This window comes from Heterodontus francisci, chromosome 26 (genome assembly GCF_036365525.1).
Source record: "Heterodontus francisci isolate sHetFra1 chromosome 26, sHetFra1.hap1, whole genome shotgun sequence".
Classification (NCBI taxonomy): domain Eukaryota; kingdom Metazoa; phylum Chordata; class Chondrichthyes; order Heterodontiformes; family Heterodontidae; genus Heterodontus; species Heterodontus francisci.
Window position 1 is genome coordinate 39,936,250 of NC_090396.1, and position 21,182 is coordinate 39,957,431.

At 41.4% G+C, this 21,182-nt stretch overlaps 1 protein-coding gene across 2 annotated transcripts; it reads right to left on the reverse strand.

Moving 5' to 3' along the window:
* Window positions 1-17,802: 17,802 nt before the first annotated feature.
* Window positions 17,803-20,935, reverse strand: LOC137384551 (urotensin-2 receptor). 2 transcript variants are annotated; one of them, XM_068058697.1, is made up of 2 exons: window positions 19,803-20,935; window positions 17,803-18,149 (listed from the first exon to the last, which is right to left on the reverse strand). In XM_068058697.1, the coding sequence occupies exon 1, from the start codon at window positions 20,927-20,929 to the stop codon at window positions 19,844-19,846; it is 1,086 nt and encodes a 361-aa protein (XP_067914798.1). In that variant the 5' UTR covers window positions 20,930-20,935; the 3' UTR covers window positions 17,803-18,149; window positions 19,803-19,843. The 2 variants fall into 2 exon arrangements, with proteins under 2 accessions (XP_067914798.1, XP_067914797.1); XM_068058696.1 differs by having other exon boundaries at window positions 17,803-18,198.
* Window positions 20,936-21,182: the final 247 nt, after the last annotated feature.

Sequence of the window (21,182 nt, forward strand, 5' to 3'; positions counted from 1 at the left end):
GCTAACAAAGGAAGTTAATGATTGTATAAGATTAGAAGAAAAGGCCTATAAAGTTGCCAGAAATACTAATAAACCTGAGGATTGGGAGGATTTTAGAATATAGCAAAGGAGGACAAAGAAACTAATAAAGAAAGGGAGAATATAATATGAATGTAAACTCGCAAAAAACATAAAAACGGACTGGAAAACCTTCTATAGGTACATTAGAAGGAAACATTTAGCTAAGACAAATGTGGGTCCATTACAGCAGAGTCAGGAGAATTTATAATGGGGAATAGAGAAATGACAGAGAAGCTAAATGATTACTTTGTGTCTGTCTTCACTGAGGAAGATACCAAGAAATCTCCAAGAGTTAGAGATCCAAGGGACCAGGGAGAATGAGGAATTAAAGAAAATTAGTATTAGTAAGAAGGTTGTATTGGAGAAATTAATGGGACTGAAGTCCCCAGGACTTGATATTCTACATCCCAGAGTGTTGGAAGAGGTAGCTATGGAGATAGTGGATGCATTGGTGATCATCTTCCAAAATTCTATAAATTCTCGAATGGTTCCTGCAGATTGGAAGGTAGCAAATTTCACCCCACTACTGAAGAAGAGCGGGAGAGAGAAAACAGGGAACTACAGACCTGTTAGCCTTACATCAACAGTAGGGAAAATGTTAGAATCTATTCTAAAGGATGTGATAAATGGATACTTGGATAATAGTGATCTGATTGAGCATAGTCAACGTGGATTTATGAATGGGAAATCATGTTTGACGAACCTGTTGGGAGTTTTTTGAGGATGTTACAAAGAGAATTGAGAAAGGGGAGGCGGTGGATGTAGTATACTTGGATTTTCAGAAGGCTTTTGATAAAGTCCCCCACAGGAGATTGGTTAGCAAAATTTAAAGCACATGGGATAGGAGGTAATATACTGGCATGGATTAAGGATTGGTTAACAGGCAGAAAACAGAGTAGGAATAAACGGGTCATTCTCACGTAGGCAGGCTGTGACTAGTGGGTTACCGCAAGGTTCAGTACTTGGGCCCCAGCTGTTCACAATATATATCAGTGATTTGGATGTGGGGACTAAATATAATATTTCCAAATTCGCAGATGACATAAAACGAGGTGGGAATGTGTGTTGTGAGGAAGATGCAAAGCAGCAACAAGGGGATTTGGACAGATTTAGTAAGTAGGCAAGAACGTGGCAGATGGAATATAATGTGGGAAAATGTGAGGTTATCCATTTCGGTAGGAGGAACAGATGTGCAGAGTATTTCTTAAATGGTAAGAGATTAGAACGTGTAGATGTACAAAGGGTGTCCTTGTCAGTAAGTCACTGAAAGCTAACAAGCAGGTGCAGCAAGCAATTAGGAAGGCTAATGGTAAGTTAGCCTTTATCGCAAGAGGATTTGATAACAGGAAGTCTTGCTTCAATTGTATAGAACCTTGGTTAGACTGCACCTGTAGTTTTGGTCCCCTTACCTTAGGAAGGATATTATTGCCATGGAGGGAGTGCAACGAAGATTCACCAGACTTGTTCCTGGGATGGTGGGACTGTCCTATCAAGAGAGATTGGGGAAACTGGGCCTGTATTCTCTAGAGTTTTGAAGAATGAGAGGTGATCTCATTGAAACCTACAAAATACTTAAAGGGATAGACAGGGTCGATGCAGCTGAGATGTTTTCCATGGTTGGGGAGTCTAGAACCAGGGGATACAATTTCAAAATAAGTGGGAAGCCACTTAGGACAGAGATGAGGAGAAATTTCTTTACTCAGAGGGTTGTGACTCTTTGGAATTCTCTACCCCAGAGGACTTGGAAGTTCAGATATTGAATATGTTTAAAGTAGAGATTGACAGATTTCTAAATACTAATGACATAAAGGGATATAGGGATAATGTGGGGGAAAAGGCATTGAAGTGGATAATCAGCCATGATCGTATTGAATGGCGGAGCAGGCACGATGGACTGAATGGCTTACAATTGCTCCTATGTTCCCAGCTGCTCCTCTTGTCCCCGGCTACTTGCCTTCCTTTCACCCTCCCACCTTCTATTCTTCTCAGGTTAGTGGGGTGATGAAAAATGGTTTGGGCTTATAAACAAGCTCGTAATCACCAGCGATTTCCAGTCCCTTTCTGGCTGTTGAAACTTTCTGGGTTCTCTACCTGGGTTCTCACAAACAGAGGGAGTGAATGCTTAAATTATTCCAGGTTAATTAGTTCCCTGAGGTTCTCATACATGGCCTATACATTTAGTGCCCACATCCACCAATCTAAATTAATTTGCTTTACCCTCTCAAATTCTATATTAGTCTGCTTAGTCTGTCTCTGGAGGTTCTGAAATTTTTGCCTGTACATTTCAGGGACAAACTCATAAGCAACGAGAATAACCTTTTTTGCCATCTCATAAGTTGCAGAAGCCTCCCCAGAAAGCATGACATAAACTTCATGAGCTCTGCCCATCAACCTGCTTTGCATAAGCAGTGTCCAGCTTTCCTTTGGCCACTTCATCTGGCTGGTTATCTTTTGAAAAGAAATGAATAATTCCTCTACGTCCCTTTCCTCAAACTTCAGGAGGGCTTGTACAAATTTAAACAGCTCTCCACTGGGTCCTGGGCTGGAGTCAGATCTTTCCTCACCAGAACTTTCACTGGAATCAAGACCACCTGTTTGTTTTATTTCCATCTTTTTAAATTTGAATTCCCTTCCCTCTCTTTCTCATTGAAATTGTAGTTCAAGTTTTTTCATCTCTTTTTCCTGTACAAGCTCAAGCTGCTTCATCTGAAACTGAATTTTAGCTAATTCAACTGCACTACCATTTGGGTCACCCTTCTTTTCTTCCAATTTTAAATGGTGTGCTGTTACTGCAATTATGACTGCTTTCTTAGCTCTTGGTTTTAACTCTAAGACCAACAATTCTGCCAAAGCCTTTAGCCTAGCCTTGGTTAAGTTTCTCAAATCACTCAGGGATACATCTTCCTTCCCCAGACAGGTCGTAGCAACTGACAAACACATTCTGGTAGCGTAAGCTTTACTCTAATGCACAAGAAACCTTTTCTTTTTACTTTTCCTCTTTTCAATTATTATTACCCCACTTACAATTGCACATTGTCGGCATTGGGTTATTCCTCACAGAATCCCCAATTATATGTTTTGACTGAGACGGGAGGAGTGCACTGTCTTTTCTAGTTACACTTTTCCACAGGACAAAACATATTTTTTAAAATGTTTACCCAATTACCAATGCAGTCAATCATATACTCTAGTCTTTATCCCAGAATAAAATACACCAACCAAGTTTCTTTAATAAACAACAAAATTATCGGTTTATTATGGAACAAGACTTAACCAGTAATGAAGCAAAGCGTTAACACACAGATTGAAATATGAAAGATCCCCTTTTTAAATTCCCCACACACACGCACTGAAAAAAAAAATTCTCTCTGCAGAGGTCTGTCATATAAAAAAACAAATAGAATACTTTGGCCAAATACTTGCTAATTCTTGAAGAAAAAAAAGAGAAGATATGGAAAGATGTCAGTTGTCCCTTTTTAGTCTGGTGTCCCAAATGCACGTAGACGGCTGTCACTGGGATCTTTCTAGAGCAGTTCTTTTTAGGGGATGTTGAGGATCAATTTGGCAGGCTTTCCAGGAGAAATGAGGCATCAGGAGTTTCTGACAAGCTTTTCAGGGGAAATGCAGCATCAGTTCCTGGATTTCTTACACTTGATTCCAAATTCGCAGGATCGAAATGTGAATCGATGGTTTCTCCCAAATTACAACCATGAATATCTGTTCTATTTTCAATAGTAATCTGCTACAACCATATTTATCACAATCCAGTGTCATGCAGACCCCACCTGCCAAGAATGAGACATATTAATTTTGTCATATGAGCATTGATTTTAAACTGTTCCTGCAGCGAGGAAATGACTTGTTAAACAGATCAGCCGTGGCTGAAAAAACACTTACATACTAACAGACAGTGCTTGTGGAGACAAAGGACCATCCCCTGACACATTCAACTCACAAAGGACTTTGATCACCAGACATTGAAGGTGAGGAAGCTCACATTCCAGGATGACTACTAAGATGGCCGAATCCACAAACAGACATAATCAAACCAGCTAGTCACATGACTAACCTGCTGGGCAACCTGAGTTTTTGAACTGTGCACAGACAGTTGGAACTGAGAAAGACTGTTTGCTCCTGAACTGTAAAGACCTCTCTTGGCTGGCTCACCACAGCCTCTCCTATCTGCTCCCATCTCTTTCTCATGGAACTCCAAATCCACTGAAGACATGAACCACAAGAGCGAAAAGCCTCCTACATCGAACAAGGTTTAAGAAGAATACTGGGCCCCAACGAAAAGCAAGACCGACCTACAATCAAGGAGTCTACAGCGAGCTTGAAGAACAGTAACCAAAACCATCTTCAGATATTGCCTCAAACTTTTCCACTTTATTTCTTCTGCTCTTTTCTGACTCTCTCTGCATGTGTGTATGCACGCTAGCGTGGGTGCGTCGCGTATCCATAGACGTTAACCAAATTAGAGTTTAAGTTTAATAAAGTTCAACCTTTCTTTTTTAAACCTAAGAAAACCTGCTTGGCTGGTTTCTTTGCCTTATAGTTGGAAAGCAGTGAACAAGGATTCACCGAGGGGGAGCAAAAAACACGGTGTGTTTAAAATTAAACCCTGTTACGGTAAGACCAGGTGAAGGCTGAGAGGGAACCCTAGACCCCTTTCTCACCTCAAATTTGTCACATCATCTGATTAAAAATGTTCAATTCAAATTGCTTAATTTTTTCTAACATTTTGAGTAAATATGAATAAATATGAATTTAAGAATTGATTTATCTTTTTAGCCTTGTAAACAATAATGTGTTGTCGCAAACAAAATCCAGCATTCTTGCATCTGGTCATAAAGTACTATTTCAAAAGCAGGATCGGCCAAACATGGTTTCCTGTATGTTTCAACGATGCTGATAGACAAATACAACACAATGCAATATAAGTAATCAGGGCAGAATCTTCCCGGTCCCACAGAGGTGGGCTTGAAGGCAGGCCAGGGAGGAAAGTTGAAAAGGAAAGCATCTGGTTGTCAGGCCGTGCATTCCCACCTCTGGCTGATCTTGCTAGAGGAGGGGTGAAACTGGCAAGGGCTACCCTCCTGGTCGTGGCAGGTTGCTAATTTGAATAATTGCCCATTTCTGGGCAGATTTTGGATGCCGCTGGGAGGATGCAGCCTCTAACCCCCCCAACTGAGGCCAAAGTCAAACAAGCATGGCCGGGGGGTGGGGTGGGGGGGGGGGCCGCTGGGGGATGCAGGTGTTGTGCCTGCAAAGTCTCTTTTAGCAATGGAACTTGGATGTTGTTCAGTGATCTGAAGCCAAGGATTGCTTGAACACTTTCCACACCATAGAGCAGGCTGTTCCTGGCCCTAGGGTGGTGGGCTGTGAGGTGGTGGGTGGGGGACAGGAAAATAGCAGGGAGCTGTGTTGGGATGGCGCCCTGCCATGGTCCTGCCGTCAATGAAGTTTCCCAGCAGCAGGACTGGATGCAGGTCAGCTGCCTGGTGAATGGCGGCAGGCAGCCAATTTAAATAAAGAGTCTATTAAGGAAGATTTTCCTGGGCTGCTGGCATTTTCCTAGCAGCCAAATGGCCACCCACCACGTGGGGAAACAGCTTCCCTGCGGCATCTGGGCGGGGAGGGCCACTGGAGCTGGAGGTTCCATCCTGTAAAAAAGGGGCCATGGGCAGGAACGATCTCCCTGGCGGCCCCAGTGGGCAATCCGGAGTGGCCTGCCTGCTTGGCCCTTCTTTAAATTTCTTTTACTTTCCTGTCGGAGGGTGCCTACATTGGGCACCCTCTTGATCCCCTCCCTGCCTCAGCTGTGCCTACCTCTCCTGGTGGTGCTGCCAAGGCTTCAGAGCTGCCGGCCCTTTGATTGGGCTTGCAGCATCTGCATCCAACCCGCTGTCGTTAATTGGACAGTGAGCCCAGAGGTAGCCAATTCTGAGGCTGTCTCCAGGAAAATTGCTGAGCCTGTCCCCCTGTTGGCAAGTGCAGGCTTGGGACCCCCATTTGGTTCCAATGTTGGGATCCTGAAGTCCATAGTAAAATCGTGCCCATAGTCTCTCACCACTTCTGGTTCACACTTTGGTGTTGGTTTACACTGAACTGGACTCATACCATGTTTTAAAACTCCTTGACATTCCATTGAATGTCCTGGGGACTGTTAAACTCAACATGCTATTGTTTTCATAATAGGTGTGAAGTATTGCTCCTACCTGATTCCCGATAATAATAATACTACAAGTTAGTGGGCAATAAGTGGATCGGTGTGCAGATGTCTGCTAAGCTCCTGCAACCTGACAATTTAGGTCTGCATCATCAAATACATCATAATCTACAGACACTAGTTTTAGTAGACCAGCCTTAGATCTAAATTATCTCTCAAAACATCTGAATATTAATAGTTAACCTTCATTCAATAGCTATCTATGACTTTCCCTATGTTTGCTGCACGTTGTGAAGAATTAGTTTGAGTAAGTACAGATGGATATTCTCCAGAAACTGCTGAAGTTTACATCTATTGAGCTACATCTTGCAACAGGCTCTGAATTTGTTTCGTTGTGGTTTGTTATTTTCTGAATGCTTACACTTTGCCGTGTGAGTGTGTGTGTGTGTTTTAACCAAGTGTGCTGGTAATTTGCTCTCCTGTGCCAATTTAATCATAACAGGAAAAGCTTTGGAAAAATGTGAATGTAAGAACAAAAAAGCACGACTCGGCTGGTCTTCCATGGTATTCCGCGCATATCCTGACCTTTAACTTGCATAAAGTAGGGAAAGTCTGTGGGATGCTTTTCTTCAAAACACTCCCCCAGAGTTCTATTTAAAAGATTATTTATAGTCTCTAGAAATATCATTGCTTCACTTTCACTGAGGCTGACCTATCAAGTAATCCTCACCCCAACCAGAAAATACTAACCATTTGAACTCTTAGTCAACAACAGCTGCTCAAAAATGGGCCCAGCGATTCAGAAATCTGTTTTAAACTTATTTATTTCTCACTTCCACATCAACCTGGCTAGGAAGGAGGCAGAATAAACATGTTTGCTTGTATTTTGGGCCTTGTGCCACTTCTGACACAGGTTTTTGCAACCAGTGGCCATGATAAAGCAAAGTTGATCATTTACAAAGACCCCCAATGTCGGGAGCCTGCAATACGAGCAGTCATTAAAGAAATACAAATACAGCTATAAAGCCTTGTAAGGCTGCAGAAATATAAATCTAGGACATATGTACTGTTAGCAATTTTTTTTGGGGTTTGCAAATCTGGAACACACAAAAAAACCTTGAAGGTAGGCCAAGGATGCACCAATTCAAACTAGTACACAGAGAGCTGGCATGGACATGATGGGCCAAATGGCCTCCTTCTGTGCTGTAACCATTCTACTATTCTAGTGGAAGGAAGATTTAGCACTGATGTTCATTCACAGATTGATAAAAGCATCGAATGAGCCTCCGAGTAAGGTCGAGGAGGCTTGACCTTGGCATCAATTAAAAAAGCAGAACAAGGAACAGTAGGTTATTTCTGGATTAATAAATTAAGATGGGCTGAATGGCTGCCTTCATCTGACTTCGCCGTGATTAAATACATGGCACCATGAAGCATGATTTTGCAACTTCAACAAGCAGCCCACAGCTTTTCTGGCTCTTCTCCCTCTCCAGACAAAAGATCTGGCAAACACAACACCTTAAAACTTGCTGTGCCTATTCATCTTCAGAAATTAATTTTTTTCAGGGTCAATACCATTGAGTGGAAATGTACTGGAGTTTTCATTTCTCAAAAGATGCATTAATAATAACTGATAATTGATCTGCTCACTGTCAACTGAGCAGCTGCTAAATAGTCCTCAATTTGGACTATCTAATACAGTAGCATGATTTAGGTGTTTTGTGAACAATTACCAACAGAAGGCTATAATTAGGATATTGAATGGACCCATCAACTACAAAAGTTAGGGAGCTTCGTGTCAATTTGTAAAAATATACGAATGATGACAATTACGTGTGTTGAATGAAATTAATTTATATGTGGGCAACTGCAAAACTAATCTCAAAAATCAGCTTTACCATAAATGTGTCTTGATGCGGCTAAAATGGAAGGAGGCAGATTAAGTGTCAAAGAGTTCAGGATGGAATAGTGCTACAGCCTATTAGAAATTTATAATGTGGGACCAACACTCAACTTGTTGGTCCGAACAGTGAAGTTCTACAGTGCAGTGCTGTCCAACATATTAACCACATGTGGCTAATTCTATGTCTGATTCGTAAATTAAAAAGAGTAATAGACATAGTCATTGGGCATATAATCACAATACTCATTTAAATGGCCTATGGATGTGTACTTCAGCGTTTGTGAATTTATTGGTGAACTGGTAACAGAAAAAACAGTATAAAATCAGAGCGTTATGTGATTTTTAATTGAATGCTTTACTTCCTTGGTTACTGAATGTTGTAAATATAAACAGAGAGTACTTCATTTATATTGTTTTAGTCATACAGCACTGAAACAGGCCCTTCGGCCCACCGAGTCTGTGCCGACCATCAACCACCCATATATACTAATCCCATATTCCTACCACATCCCCACCTGTCCCTATATTTCCCTACCACCTACCTATACTAGGGGCAATTTATAATGGCCAATTTACCTACCAACCTGCAAGTCTTTTGGCTTGTGGGAGGAAACCGGAGCACCCGGAGAAAACCCACGCAGACACAGGGAGAACTTGCAAACTCCACACAGGCAGTACCCAGAATTGAACCCGGGTCGCTGGAGCTATGAGGCTGCAGCGCTAACCACTGCACCACTGTGTTTGTAGGCAAGACATTTGCAACTAATCTTAGTTCATGTGGCTAAAACAGTGTCGCCATAGTCAGCCCTGAATTTGTGTCAAGCTTCCCCCATTGCTATGAGTTTATCTGATGCCAGGTTGAGCCATACAAATGATTAAGGAACATGATTCAAGTCTTGGTCTATGCTGAGTTAACTAATTTCAGCCAGATGACAGTTAAAATGTTTTATAATTAGCCTCAGTGCCTCTGACATAGGAAAAATTGACAAGGTTCTTACTCCTAATCATTATTAACCTTGACTGCAAGTGCAGATGTTGGATCAGGACAAGATCATACTTGGATATGGCGCTTCCTCTGATGGAATAGCACACTGGTGGTTATTACCGTCATTCACTTCAGCAAGGTATGGGGTGTGCTCATGAGACTCTGTCATCTACAGGAGAGGAGGAGAGAAAAATTGTGGACTTGGCATTGCTGCAAATAAAACGTTTGTCACTTGAGTTCATTTTATTTCCCTGCTATATTTGCTTAGAATGAGTTAGCTACCAATAAAGTAAGTTTGTTCTTCAATATGGTAACTTGCCAAAGCATTACATCTACAGAATCCTGCACAAAAACCCATGCTGACTATATTCATTACCAGCATTTTCTGCTTTTGTTCAAGGAAACCTTGATTGTCAGTTTATTAATCCCAAAATTTGTGAGGGATTTTATAATACCAATAAGAAAACAAATGATTGAAACACAATCTAGTAATATGAAAAAGGATTCCATACATCAAAACAGCATCAAGTTTTTGTTATTAGTCAATTTTAAATTTACTCATCACACCACCTGTTCTTTCCCAGGATCTGAAAACTATGTAACTCCTTACTTCCTTGAATCTTGCCTTCCTCCTGTAATCTTCAGGTTTTGAAACCTAAGCTTGACACATAACTACTACTTCCTGATTTAATTTGCCTTTTCTTTTACTGTTTTCAATGCGGTTATGCCACACTATGGCTGGAATTTTACCCTTGGCGGACAGGAGCCATCAGCCTTTGCCTGGCCTGGGGATCCGATCCGCATTTTGCGGTCCCCAAGCCTTTAACTGGTCACCGGGAGCGGTGGCCACTGCTGGGACTGCAACCCAGCCATCACAAAGAAGATGCCGGGGAGCCCTGGAACCAAGGTAGGTTTTTGGTGCCTCGCCGGGGATGATCAGTTGGGCCCCAGTGAAGCAAGGGTGGTCGACTGGGGGGACAGGGGGTGGGGGGGGGGGTGTTGTTGGGTGCTGGGGGTGGTTAGGGCAGCGGGGCGGCCCTCCATCGGGCACAGGGCGCCTGTGGGACCGCCCCCCCCACCCCACGCCACCCCTCCAGGCTGTCGGAGAGCCGCCTGCCTTTGTCAGGTAGCTTCTCTCGGGCCTGGGCTGCCCGACCAGCCACGAGTAAAATCCCCATAGCAGCGGGCAGAAGTCCTTAAGGCTGTTAAGTGGCCACTTAAGGACCTTCATTGACTTGGGGTGGGTGAGCCGTTTTTCGCCACCGCCACCCTGCGTAAAGTGGCAGCAGAGGCGGGAGCGGGTCGGGAAGGGCCCCCCGAGCCTCCCGCTCCATTTTACGCCCCCCACCCCCGCCACCTTCCCGCTCTTTGGGGTGGGGTGTAAAATTCCGGCAAATGAGCCTTGTCCCTTCACCTTTGGTTTCCCAAAGAAAAAAACTGTAAAATGCGTTTTCACAGACATCTCAATGATCCCCAACCAACATTGAAAATGGTGAGAAGGAAAGTCTTGGGCCGGTAAGATATTCGAATACTATGTTAGAACAGTTACCTTTTAGCTGTTAGCATTAATTACAAAAAGGAGGAGGATATGATTAGGCTCGGCTATGATGTCCTTCAGTTCCAGTGTGTCACCTGGCCAATATACTGAAGGGCAAGGAGCGGGTACAGGACAATGCCCCAGAAAGGAGCTATTCCCTTTGGAAAAAGGATGGATTCTTTTTGCACAGAGGAGAGAATTCCAAAACTGATTTATTACAGTCTGTTCTGTTTCTTGTTACAGATATAAGAATTTCTGCAATTCATTCTTCCTTTCTTGATATGTTCAATGCGCAGAACTTTGATTATTGATTAAGCTGGTCAGTTCAAGATTACAAAATTAAGCAACAGAAATTGTATTTGATTTTGCCTTTGGCTCAAACCTTACTTTGCTTTCCTCAAAGGTATTCAACCAGTCTGAGAACATTCCATGATGATATCTTGCTTTCCAGTGATGAATTAATCCTGATTTAATCAATGATTTACTTGTGCTTGAATTTAAGAGACATAGATAACAGAACTTTTTAAATACTTTTAAAACAAAACTTTATTGAAGGAATTGTATAGTTATCAGGGCATTTGGGGCATAAAAATATTAATCTAGAATTCCTATGGGAAGGAAATTGCAAATGCAGTGTAAGGAAAAGATATTACAAAGAAAAATTAATTAGAGTTTATACATTTTACTTTGAAATGTTAATAGTTTTAGATACTTCACGTCTCTTACATAAGATTTTTGTACCGTGTTTTTTAAAAGAAAAAATATTACAGAGCCAATTTTCCTCACCAACAAAAATATCTTTGAATTGGATCAAGTCCTACATGGAAAAGAATGTTAGTTTAATTGACCTGAGGATAGGTGAAGAATAGTTTATCTTTAATTGACCTCATGAAGGCACAGCAATTGTATCTTGCAACCCTACAGTGACTAATCATACCACTGCACTTGAGTAGCAGAATAACAATTTGTGTGTTACATGGAGAATAACCATGCCCTTGTACTGTTATCCTCTGACCTACTCTGAAGGGCCATAGGAAATCTGCTAGCTGCAGGAGAAACTAAGCTTTAGAAAATAACATTTAATGTTTTGTCCTTAATTTTATTTCAAACCAAAGTAATAAAAATCTGCTTATGAACATATTTAATTCAAATTGCACTAAATGGCTCCAAATGATTTGCTTTAAAATGAAATGAGATTGCTGCTGACTTTAGTTTTGCGTTTTCCATTATGGATAATGGTATATTTCACTTGTGTGGCACTTAAAAGTGTAGTTAAGGAATATGACTGCATAGGTGATGATGATTCATAACATTTGACCCATTTGTTGAGAATGGAAAAGCCAAGAATTCAGTAATATGAGAGAGATCAATCACATGATCAATAATAGTAGAAATGTTCAAATAAGCTACAAACATGGGCTATTCACTTGTAACATTTCAAAGCAAGGATAGTGAGAGAACTCAGCACCATCAGTAAAAAAAACAAAGTAAAGTTATAAACTTTTCAGCTATAGCACATTTTTGTGTATGTGCTGCTGCTGCTTGTAACTACTCCTACCAGGAGATCTGCTGTCATGGTATGTCACGCTCGTCTATCTTGCGCCATCCTCACACATCCACTATAGCTCATCTACAACTGCTCTGTGACGTCCGCCATCCAACTACGCCTAGGTCGACCCTCTTTCTGCTGCCCTCCACTTTGCCTTCTATAAGAGACCTCTGTCACTTTTCAGCTCTGATCAAATGGCCGAAATACTGACATTTTCTTTTCTGGATGTCACCTTAGAGTTCTTTTTGCTCTTGCAATTTCAAGCATTTCTTCATCTGTCTTATGGTCTGTATAACGAATTTTAAGCATACGTCTTAGCATCCACATTTCAAAGGCCTCTATTTTCTTCCACAGATCTTTACTTATTATCGAGGTTTCTGAAGGATACAGGAAAGTGGATAGAATGTAGCATCTTATGAGTTTTTTCTTTGTTAGAAGATTGAGCATTCTTGTTATTAACACATTCGTGACATTCATAACATTATTCTGTCTATCTCTATCCTTCTTCTGACTTCGGCATCGCATCTAACATCTTCTGTTATCATCTGTCCTAAATAGACTAAGTTATCTACTTGTCCAGTATGACTTCAATCTTCACTCCGGTTTCTTCAGATGTATTCCTTCTAACTCCCATCGTGCATGTGCAATTGGTAGGAATTGTAGGAAGTACAGATGTTTTACAAACTTCAGCCTGATAGTTGTTGACAACACACAAACCCTTGGAGAACTTGTATTACAGTCAGGTTATCCTAGCTTGGTGCATAGTCCAGCAAAAGTGCTTCAGAAATTGATGGTCAACTCTATATTTTGAAGTCCGACTTTTAACTAAGACTTTCAGACGTTGCCAGAGTCAAAGAGGATACCAAAAACAATGTGGGAGGCTTTGCCATTCGTGTCCTTTACCATCTCACTGGATTGAGGAGGGACTGAGGTGGGACGTAAAGGGTTACCAGAATTCATAGTGTTAATTTTTTTTTTCTCTCTAAATGTGTTATCTGTGTGTACGGGACAAATGTGATGATACAAGGTACACAAATGTGATCATAGGAAAAGACACAAATGTGAACAAACAAGGGGGCATTGCCTCCTGAAACAGCTGTATCGATTCATCTGCTTGGAACTGAAAAATTTCAAGAGACTTCTGTTTGTTGAAGGTTCTTCCCTGCATGATGCTTGTAATAAAGACTTTCTGAATCAGCTTACTCCAGACTTCTAGCGGATTTTGTTCCACAACACCTCCATTTCTGTCTTCTTGTGCATCCCTGATCTTCATTGCTGCATCATTGGCGGCCATGCCTACAGCCGTCTAGACATGAATCTCTGGAATTCTTTCCTTCTCCTTCTCTACTTTACTCTTCTCCTTTAAGACACTCATTTATAACCTACCTCTTCGATCAAGCTTTTGGTCATCTGTCCTAATATCTCCTTACATGACTTGATGTCAAAGTTTGTTAATGCTCCTGTAAAGCACCTTGGGAAATTTTTACTATGATAAAAGGTGATATAGAAGTGCAAGTTGTCATTGTATGACTTTGGGCTGTATTCATTCCCTGAACAAGAGGCGGACTTTCTTTGTCAGCTTCCTACCAAAGCTACCATATTAAATCATCAGCCAGATGTAGGCTGAATCCTGAATTCCACCCTCATATGCAATCACTACAAGCATGTCACTATAAAATGTAAACATTATCAAAAATATAAAAACTCAGAATTCCAGTCTTCATTTAAATGGTCCAAAGCTTTGTACCTGAATTAGGTAATAATTTGTATAATTGGAATATTGTGCTGAATGGCGGGAGAAGCTACTTGAACATATCTTTATTACATTGTATCAGGTTACCTTCCTACTTTAAAATTACTTCCATTTAAAAATTGTACAATTAATTCCAATCTGACAATTCAAATCAGTTTTATGAAGAAATAAAATATACAAGTAAGCATGAAAAGTTGTACTATTTCTCAAGCTACGTTTGCGATGTATGAAGTTTTTTGAATTATAGACCATAGAACAGAGGTCAAATTTAATTGTTTGAAGTACATATGTATATATACAGCCAAATGGTCATGAGTAGACAGCCTGTGCTCCCCTTGGCTTCTGCAGGTTCATGTACACATGGTGCCCTTAAAAATGTGTTTTGCTCCAGTAGTTTTCTCCACAGGTTTCAAATTCTTGCTTCAAATAAGTGAATGTCCCTCACATTGGAAACCACAGAATCATAGAAACTTGCAGCACAGGTGGCCAGTTGAGTCATGGTGCCTATGCTGACTATTTGAAAAAGTCATCCTTAGTCCCACAGCCTGCCTTTTGTCAGAAAACCCTGTAAGTTCTTCATCCTCAAGTACCTGTCCAACTCCCTTTTAAAATCATTAATGGAATTGGCTTTCACCCACATTTTCAAGTAGAATGTTCCAGATCCCAACAACTTTGACTGAAATCATTTCTCCTCATCTCCCCTCTAAACCATTTGCCAATGATTTTTGGCAACTATTGCCAATTATTAAGTGCTTTGGGATGTTTTATTGCGTTAAAGATGCTTTACAAATGCAAGTCCCTCATCTCTGGTATTGTGTTGCTCAACTGTGCTGGCTGTGGCTCAGTTTGTAGTACAAAAGCCTATGGGGCAGAAGGTTGTGGGTTCAAGATTGACTAATAGTTGGACATGCAAAGTTAGCCTGACATTTCAGTGTAGTGCTGTAATGCCAGAGGTGTTGTCTTTTGTATGAGATGTTAAACCGAGGCCCCATCTACGTAAAAGATCCCATGAAACAATTTCGAAGACTGGATTTATCCTGGCCAAAATTTATCCCTCAATCAGCATCACAAAAGAAAATCCTGATCGTTGTCACATTGTTGTTTGTGGGAGCTTCCTGTGTGCAAATTAACTGCTGTGTTTTCTACATTGCAACAGTGACTACACTTCAAGCACTGTGAAGTGTGTTGGATGTCCTGAGGTCATGAAAGGCACGATATAAATGCAAGTCTTTTTGTTTTAAATGTCCTCTGTACCCTAAGGCCATTACATCTTTTTTGAAATATGATGCCCAGGACTGTCAGCAATACTAACCAATGATTTATAAAGTTCTGGAATGTTCTATTTACTTATATTGTCTAGGCCTCTCTTTAAAAATGCATATGGCTTACTTGGCTTTATAACTACCTTATCCATCTGCCCTGCCACCTTTTAAGGATTTGTGTATATGGACACTAAGGTTTCTCTGCTCATCTGCACTTTCTAAGATTGTGTAATTTATAGTATACTGTCTTTCCATATTAATTCTCACAAAGTGTATCACTTCTCTGTTTTGAACTCCAGCTGCTATGTTTCTGTCCATTTCACCATCCTGCCCATCACCCTGAAGTCTACAACTATCCTCATCACTAAATACAATACTGCTAAGTTTTATATCATCTGCAAACTATATAATTCTGCTCCCTTTACCCAAATTTAAATTGTTTGTAAGACAAATTAAAAGTAAAGTAATGGAACTCATGTGCAAATGACCTCCCAGTTTGAAAAATATCCACTGCCACCATCCCCTGCATCCTGTCGCTAAGTCAATTCTGTATCCATACTGCCAGTTTCCCCTTCATTCCACGTATTTCCATCTTCTTAACAAGCCTCCTGTGCTGCACTTTGTCAAATGTCTTCTGAAAATCCATATATACATCTACTGCACTACCTTGATCAACATTCTGTTACCTCCTTCAAAGAATTCAATCATGTTAGTCAGAAATGATAGGCTGAATTTTACCAGTCCTCCGACATCGGCGGTCATGGCAGGAAGGCCCGGAAAATACTTCCGCGAGAGTCCCGCCATGACCCTCAACGCCAGGAAGGCCCCGCCGCATTTTACTGGCGGCGGTGAGGCCTCAGTGTGGCCCCGCCGCTCAACAGCGGAGCCTTCATTTCAATATGTAAATAAAGGTTAATGCACGCAAATAAACTTACCTTGTCTAGACGGGTGTCCCATGCAGATATTCCGGCCACTGGCTGGAACTCCTGCACCATCGGATCTCCATTCAGAGATCCAAGGTGTGACACTGGTGGGGAGGGGGGAGGAGAGAAATTCTGAGGGGGGGGGGGGGGGGTGAGCGGGGAGAACTATTGTTGTTGGTTATGAGGATGATGGAAAGGGGTTGAGGGTCAAAGGTGCTGAAGTCAGAGGCAGGAAGTTCAGAATGTTTTTTTTTTGGAGTATATTTTGTTATTAAATGAGGACTCAGTGGAATGGGTGGGAGGGGGAGAGGGTAATCAAGTGAAATTAAAATTATTTTGCAGTTATTTTTTGAAACGGGACCTTTAAAAGTGTAAATTTACCTTAAGGGCTTGAAGGCCTTTAAAAATGGCGCCGGTACCTGTGCAGTGGCACTGGACTCCATTACCGGGGACAGAGCGGATGCCCTTTCTATTTCATTGGGGGCGGCCGTTCTGACCCCTCCATTTAAATGAGCCCCCACGTAGAATATCGCGGGGGCTTAGCGGCGTACAAATCATGCGTTCACCGTGCCTCCTTTCAAGCTCGCCGCCGAGAACTGCAGCAACCTTATAAAATTCAGCTCGATTTGTCTTTAATAAATTCATGCTGGCTGTCCTTGATTAACCCATGTCTTTCCAAATGACAGTTTAGTTTGTCCCTGATAATGGACACTACTGATAGTAGGCTGACTGGTTCATCCCTCTCCCTTTTCTTGAATAGAAGCATAATATTAGCAATGCACCAGTCTTCCAGCACAACTCCTGTTTGCAATGAGGATTGAAAGATTGTAACTAATGCCTCTGCTATTTCCACCTTTTTGCTTCTTTCAGCAACACAGGATGTATTCCATCCAGACCAGATGACTTGCCAACTTTCAGTAATGCTAATCTTGTTAGTACACTTTCACTATCACTACACATCTATAACTTCTGTCTCCTTTTCATATAACCTTTACATCATCTCCTTCCTTTGTGAAGACTTATTTAATACTTTAGCCATGTCTTCTGTCGCTACATGAAGATTACTCTTTGTGTCTTTAACAGAACCAACTTTTCCCTGAACACACTTCATATGTTTAGAAAATGTTTCAGTGTTCAGTTTAATGTTTCCTCCTAATCTTTTCTCATAACCTCTCTTTACCTTCAATATTAGCTTTTTCAATTCCCTCCTGTACTTTCCATAATCTGATTTCGGTTTTATTTTAACTTTTATTTCCTTTGTCACCCAGGGCCCATTAGCCTTGGATACTCTAACTTTTCGTTTCAATTGTTTGTCCTCGTTTAGTAACAAAACTTGACAATTTGGCTCTTAGAAACCTTTAACAGTCTGACTGGGAATAGAGCATTTCTTCACAGCTGAAAGTCATATATTATGCAAAAGTTGCTATTTTAGATTTTCTTTTTTAATGTTAGAAATAAATTTGTGGTGGCAGTGATAGTTTGTGAAAAATATACCATTCAGGGAATACACTTTGGCACTTTTCCCACATGACAGTTCTATTAGCAATTAGCACATTATTTTTAAGTAATTATTTTGTGCTATTATGTGTGCTATTAAATGGAAAGAAGCATCTTAGTGATTCAGTACTTCAGAAATGGAGTTCATTGCCAAACTTGCACATTTTAGTTTTTGATTGAACCGCATGTATGTTTTAGTATAAAGAGGATATTTTCAAATTTATACCTGCGACACTTAAGCAAAACAGCCTACTGCCCACACACATAAACACATTTGATTCTACATGGATTATGCTGTGTCTGTTACATTTTTGCTGAATGGTCCTGAACATGCAACTGAATTTTAGGATGCAATTTTTACTACATCGTCGTCGTCATCTGTCCCTTGATTCGAGGATGATGTCTACTCAAGATCACTGGTTTCTGCCATGGATTCTTCAGGTGGCTGAACAGGACGAACTACATCAGTGGTGACCTTATTGCCGTGTTACTTATCGGAAGTTGTAACTCACTAGTGGGAATCATAAGAGAACGTTGGGCAAAATCGATACAAATCACGTCTTTAAAAGACTTGCCCATTATTTCAGAGATTTTGTTCCAATGATGAAAAATGGAAAAGAAAATTAGATACAATGTAAATAACACAGGACTTTCATTAATATCTATATGAAATCAGATTATTTGTGGAAATGTTTTTAAAATTGAATTATTATGGAAAATTCTGGTAAAGCAAAATTTCTCAATTGTGATGCAAGTAAATGCTGTGAACACATTGTTCAAATTACTGGCACTTACAATTTGTCTTTAGCTACAACAATAACAACTTATATAGCGCCTTTAACATAATAAAAAATCACAAGGTGTTTCACAGGAGCATTCTAAAACAAAATATGACACCGATTCACATGAGGAGATGTGAGGTCAGATGACCAAAGGCTTGGTCAGAGGTAGGTTTTAAGGAGTGTCTTAAAGGAGGAAAGAGAGGTGGAAAGGTTTAGGGATGGAATTCCAGAGTTTAGGGCCTAGACAGCTGAAGGCACGGCTACCAATGGTGGAGTGATTAACATCAGGGATGTTCAAGAGGCCGGAATGAGAGGAGTTACCAGTGAGTTGTGGGGCTGAAGGAGATTACAGAGATAGGGAGGCGAGGCCATGGAGGGATTTGAAAACAAGGATGGGAATTTTAAAATCAAGACATTGCTTGACCGGGGGCCAATGTAGGTCAGCAAGCACAGGGGGGATAGCAGAACAGGATTGGTGCTAGTGAAGCCAGCAAAGTTTTGGATGTGTCCAAGTTTAGAGGGTAGAATGTGGGAGACCAGCCAGGAGTGCACTGGAGTAGTCAAGCTAGAGGTACACTGTCATCATTTGATGCAGAAAAATAATGAATGAGATTAAATGTGTTTGTGTACATTCTTTTGTAGTTCTTTGAGTTTTGACCATGTATGATCCCTGCACACTGTTTAAATAGGTGGATTCCTATTATTGCAGATTAGATGTAACAAAGATATAATTTGCAATTAAGTTGGAAACCTCATTTGTTTTGGCTGATTTATAGTTTGTTTAGCAGATAAAATTTTAAAACCGTCCAACTGAGACATATTTTCCTTTGATCCAGGTAAATGCATATTTTAACAGTAAATTTTGATTATTTAAGGACATCACACCACACAGCCTTAGATATTGGGTGCAGTAAAAGCCAATTTCAAAGAAGGATACATGCACCTTTTTAAACTATTATTGCTTTAATCTAAAAGAGGGACACACTTTAACGAGCACTATACCCAATGTTGGAAATTTAAAAGCATTATTTATCATTGCTTTCATCCAATAAGGACCGCCAAGTTTTAAATAACAAGTGCAATACAGAGAGATTTCCATGCAATTGTCAATGTGGTGTTTTGAGATTTCGTACCAGCCGCACTAAATAAGCATCTTAATTCCAATCTAATCATGGCATCATGTCTTTTTTTTTCAAAAAACAAACCCGCCCATGCTATGAACCACCCATTTGACCTTTTGAGTTGAGCTACAGAAATACTTAGGAAAATAATCTGCAAACTTTGTGGTGCCTTTTTTTTGGTATTTATTGCCTAGAATTCCCGCAATTCGCGTCCAGTCCTGCGTTCTGTACTGTAAAAATGAAGACGAGGCAGTCACTCACCTGAACACTTGAGCAGATTTCCATTGTAGTTATGAAGATTGTCATTTCGACCCTTTCAAATGAGCCATGGCTACTGATTCGGAAGAGTTGCTATACTGGTTACAGGAGGAGATGGATTTGATGGATGGTCGCAGATTGGCGTTCCTTTTAGACGATGTGGAGGCTGACCTTTGAAAATGTCTGTGCCTATTTTTCAGGTACTCTTTGTAGTTCTTGGTCAGCAGGGTGTAGAGGAAGGGGTTAATACAACTGTTACTGTAGGTCAGGCAGGTCATAAAATAGTTGATGCAAGTTATTGTCCGCCGCGTCAGATTTAAACGTTTGCAATAGAGCCTGATAAGTTGCCATACCCAGAAGGGTAAGAAACACGCCCAGAAAACAGCGACAATACTGAAAATCATGAGGACCACTCGCTGCTTGGAGGACCGCCTGTTCTCGCTCCTTGTTAGACTGTTCCTCTGGGATTCCAGATAGGTCCGTGCTAACCGAGTGTACAGATAGCCGATGATAACCCCCGGCGCCACGATACTGGTGCTGAAAAGTATCGTTAGGTAAATGGTGTAAGACTCTCGACTCCAAGTTGGGGCGCACATCCGTTTGATGCTGCCGTTCTCCCTCTTGGTTTCCTGCAGCTGGACCATGCTCATGACAGGGAGGGTCAAGAGCAAGCTGACCACCCACACCGCCCCGGCAGTGGCCTTCCTGTAACCTTTGGAGCGTTTCACCGTGTCCAGCGGGTTGACCACGGCCATGTAGCGCTCGGTGCACATGATGGTCAGGGTGAAGATGCTGGCATGCATGGTCAGGAGGTCGAGACTCAGCAGGACCCGGCAGCCCATGTCCCCGAAGTACCAGTTCTTGACGAAGTAAGTGCAAACGATGAAAGGGATGGTGGAGAGGTAGAGCAAGTCTGCCAGCGCCAGGTTGACTATTGAAACATACATGGAGGCAGCGGATCTCATGGAGTGGCACATCAGCACCAGAGTGTAGACATTACCTGCCACGCCGGTTACATACATGAAGGATAACACGGTGCCGAAAGCCGAGGTGACTATCAGCTCGTCCATCGCCTTTGGAAAGGACGCTGCTTCGGAGGCTGTCAGGTTCTCCGAGATGTTGGGATGCATGGCTTGTCTAACACATCCTCCGCTTGCACATGCTTGGAGAGGACAGTGCGGTTACAGGAAGGAAACTGAGAGCGGAGACTGGTCCTGTTCACTGCGTCACTCAGCACCCCGGAGTTAACTCCTCCTTAACTCCAATTCCCCCAACTTACTGCTCAGCCACACTGTCATACACCCCCGATCTAATGTGCACTGACCGAAAACTATTGTCGTCTTTATCAATCACCCAGATGTTTAGAAATGGAAATAGTTCTTT

Bases quoted from the DNA above. Each gene is read 5' to 3' on its own strand.
- LOC137384551 (XM_068058697.1), bottom strand. From the start codon at position 20,929: ATGCATCCCAACATCTCGGAGAACCTGACAGCCTCCGAAGCAGCGTCC.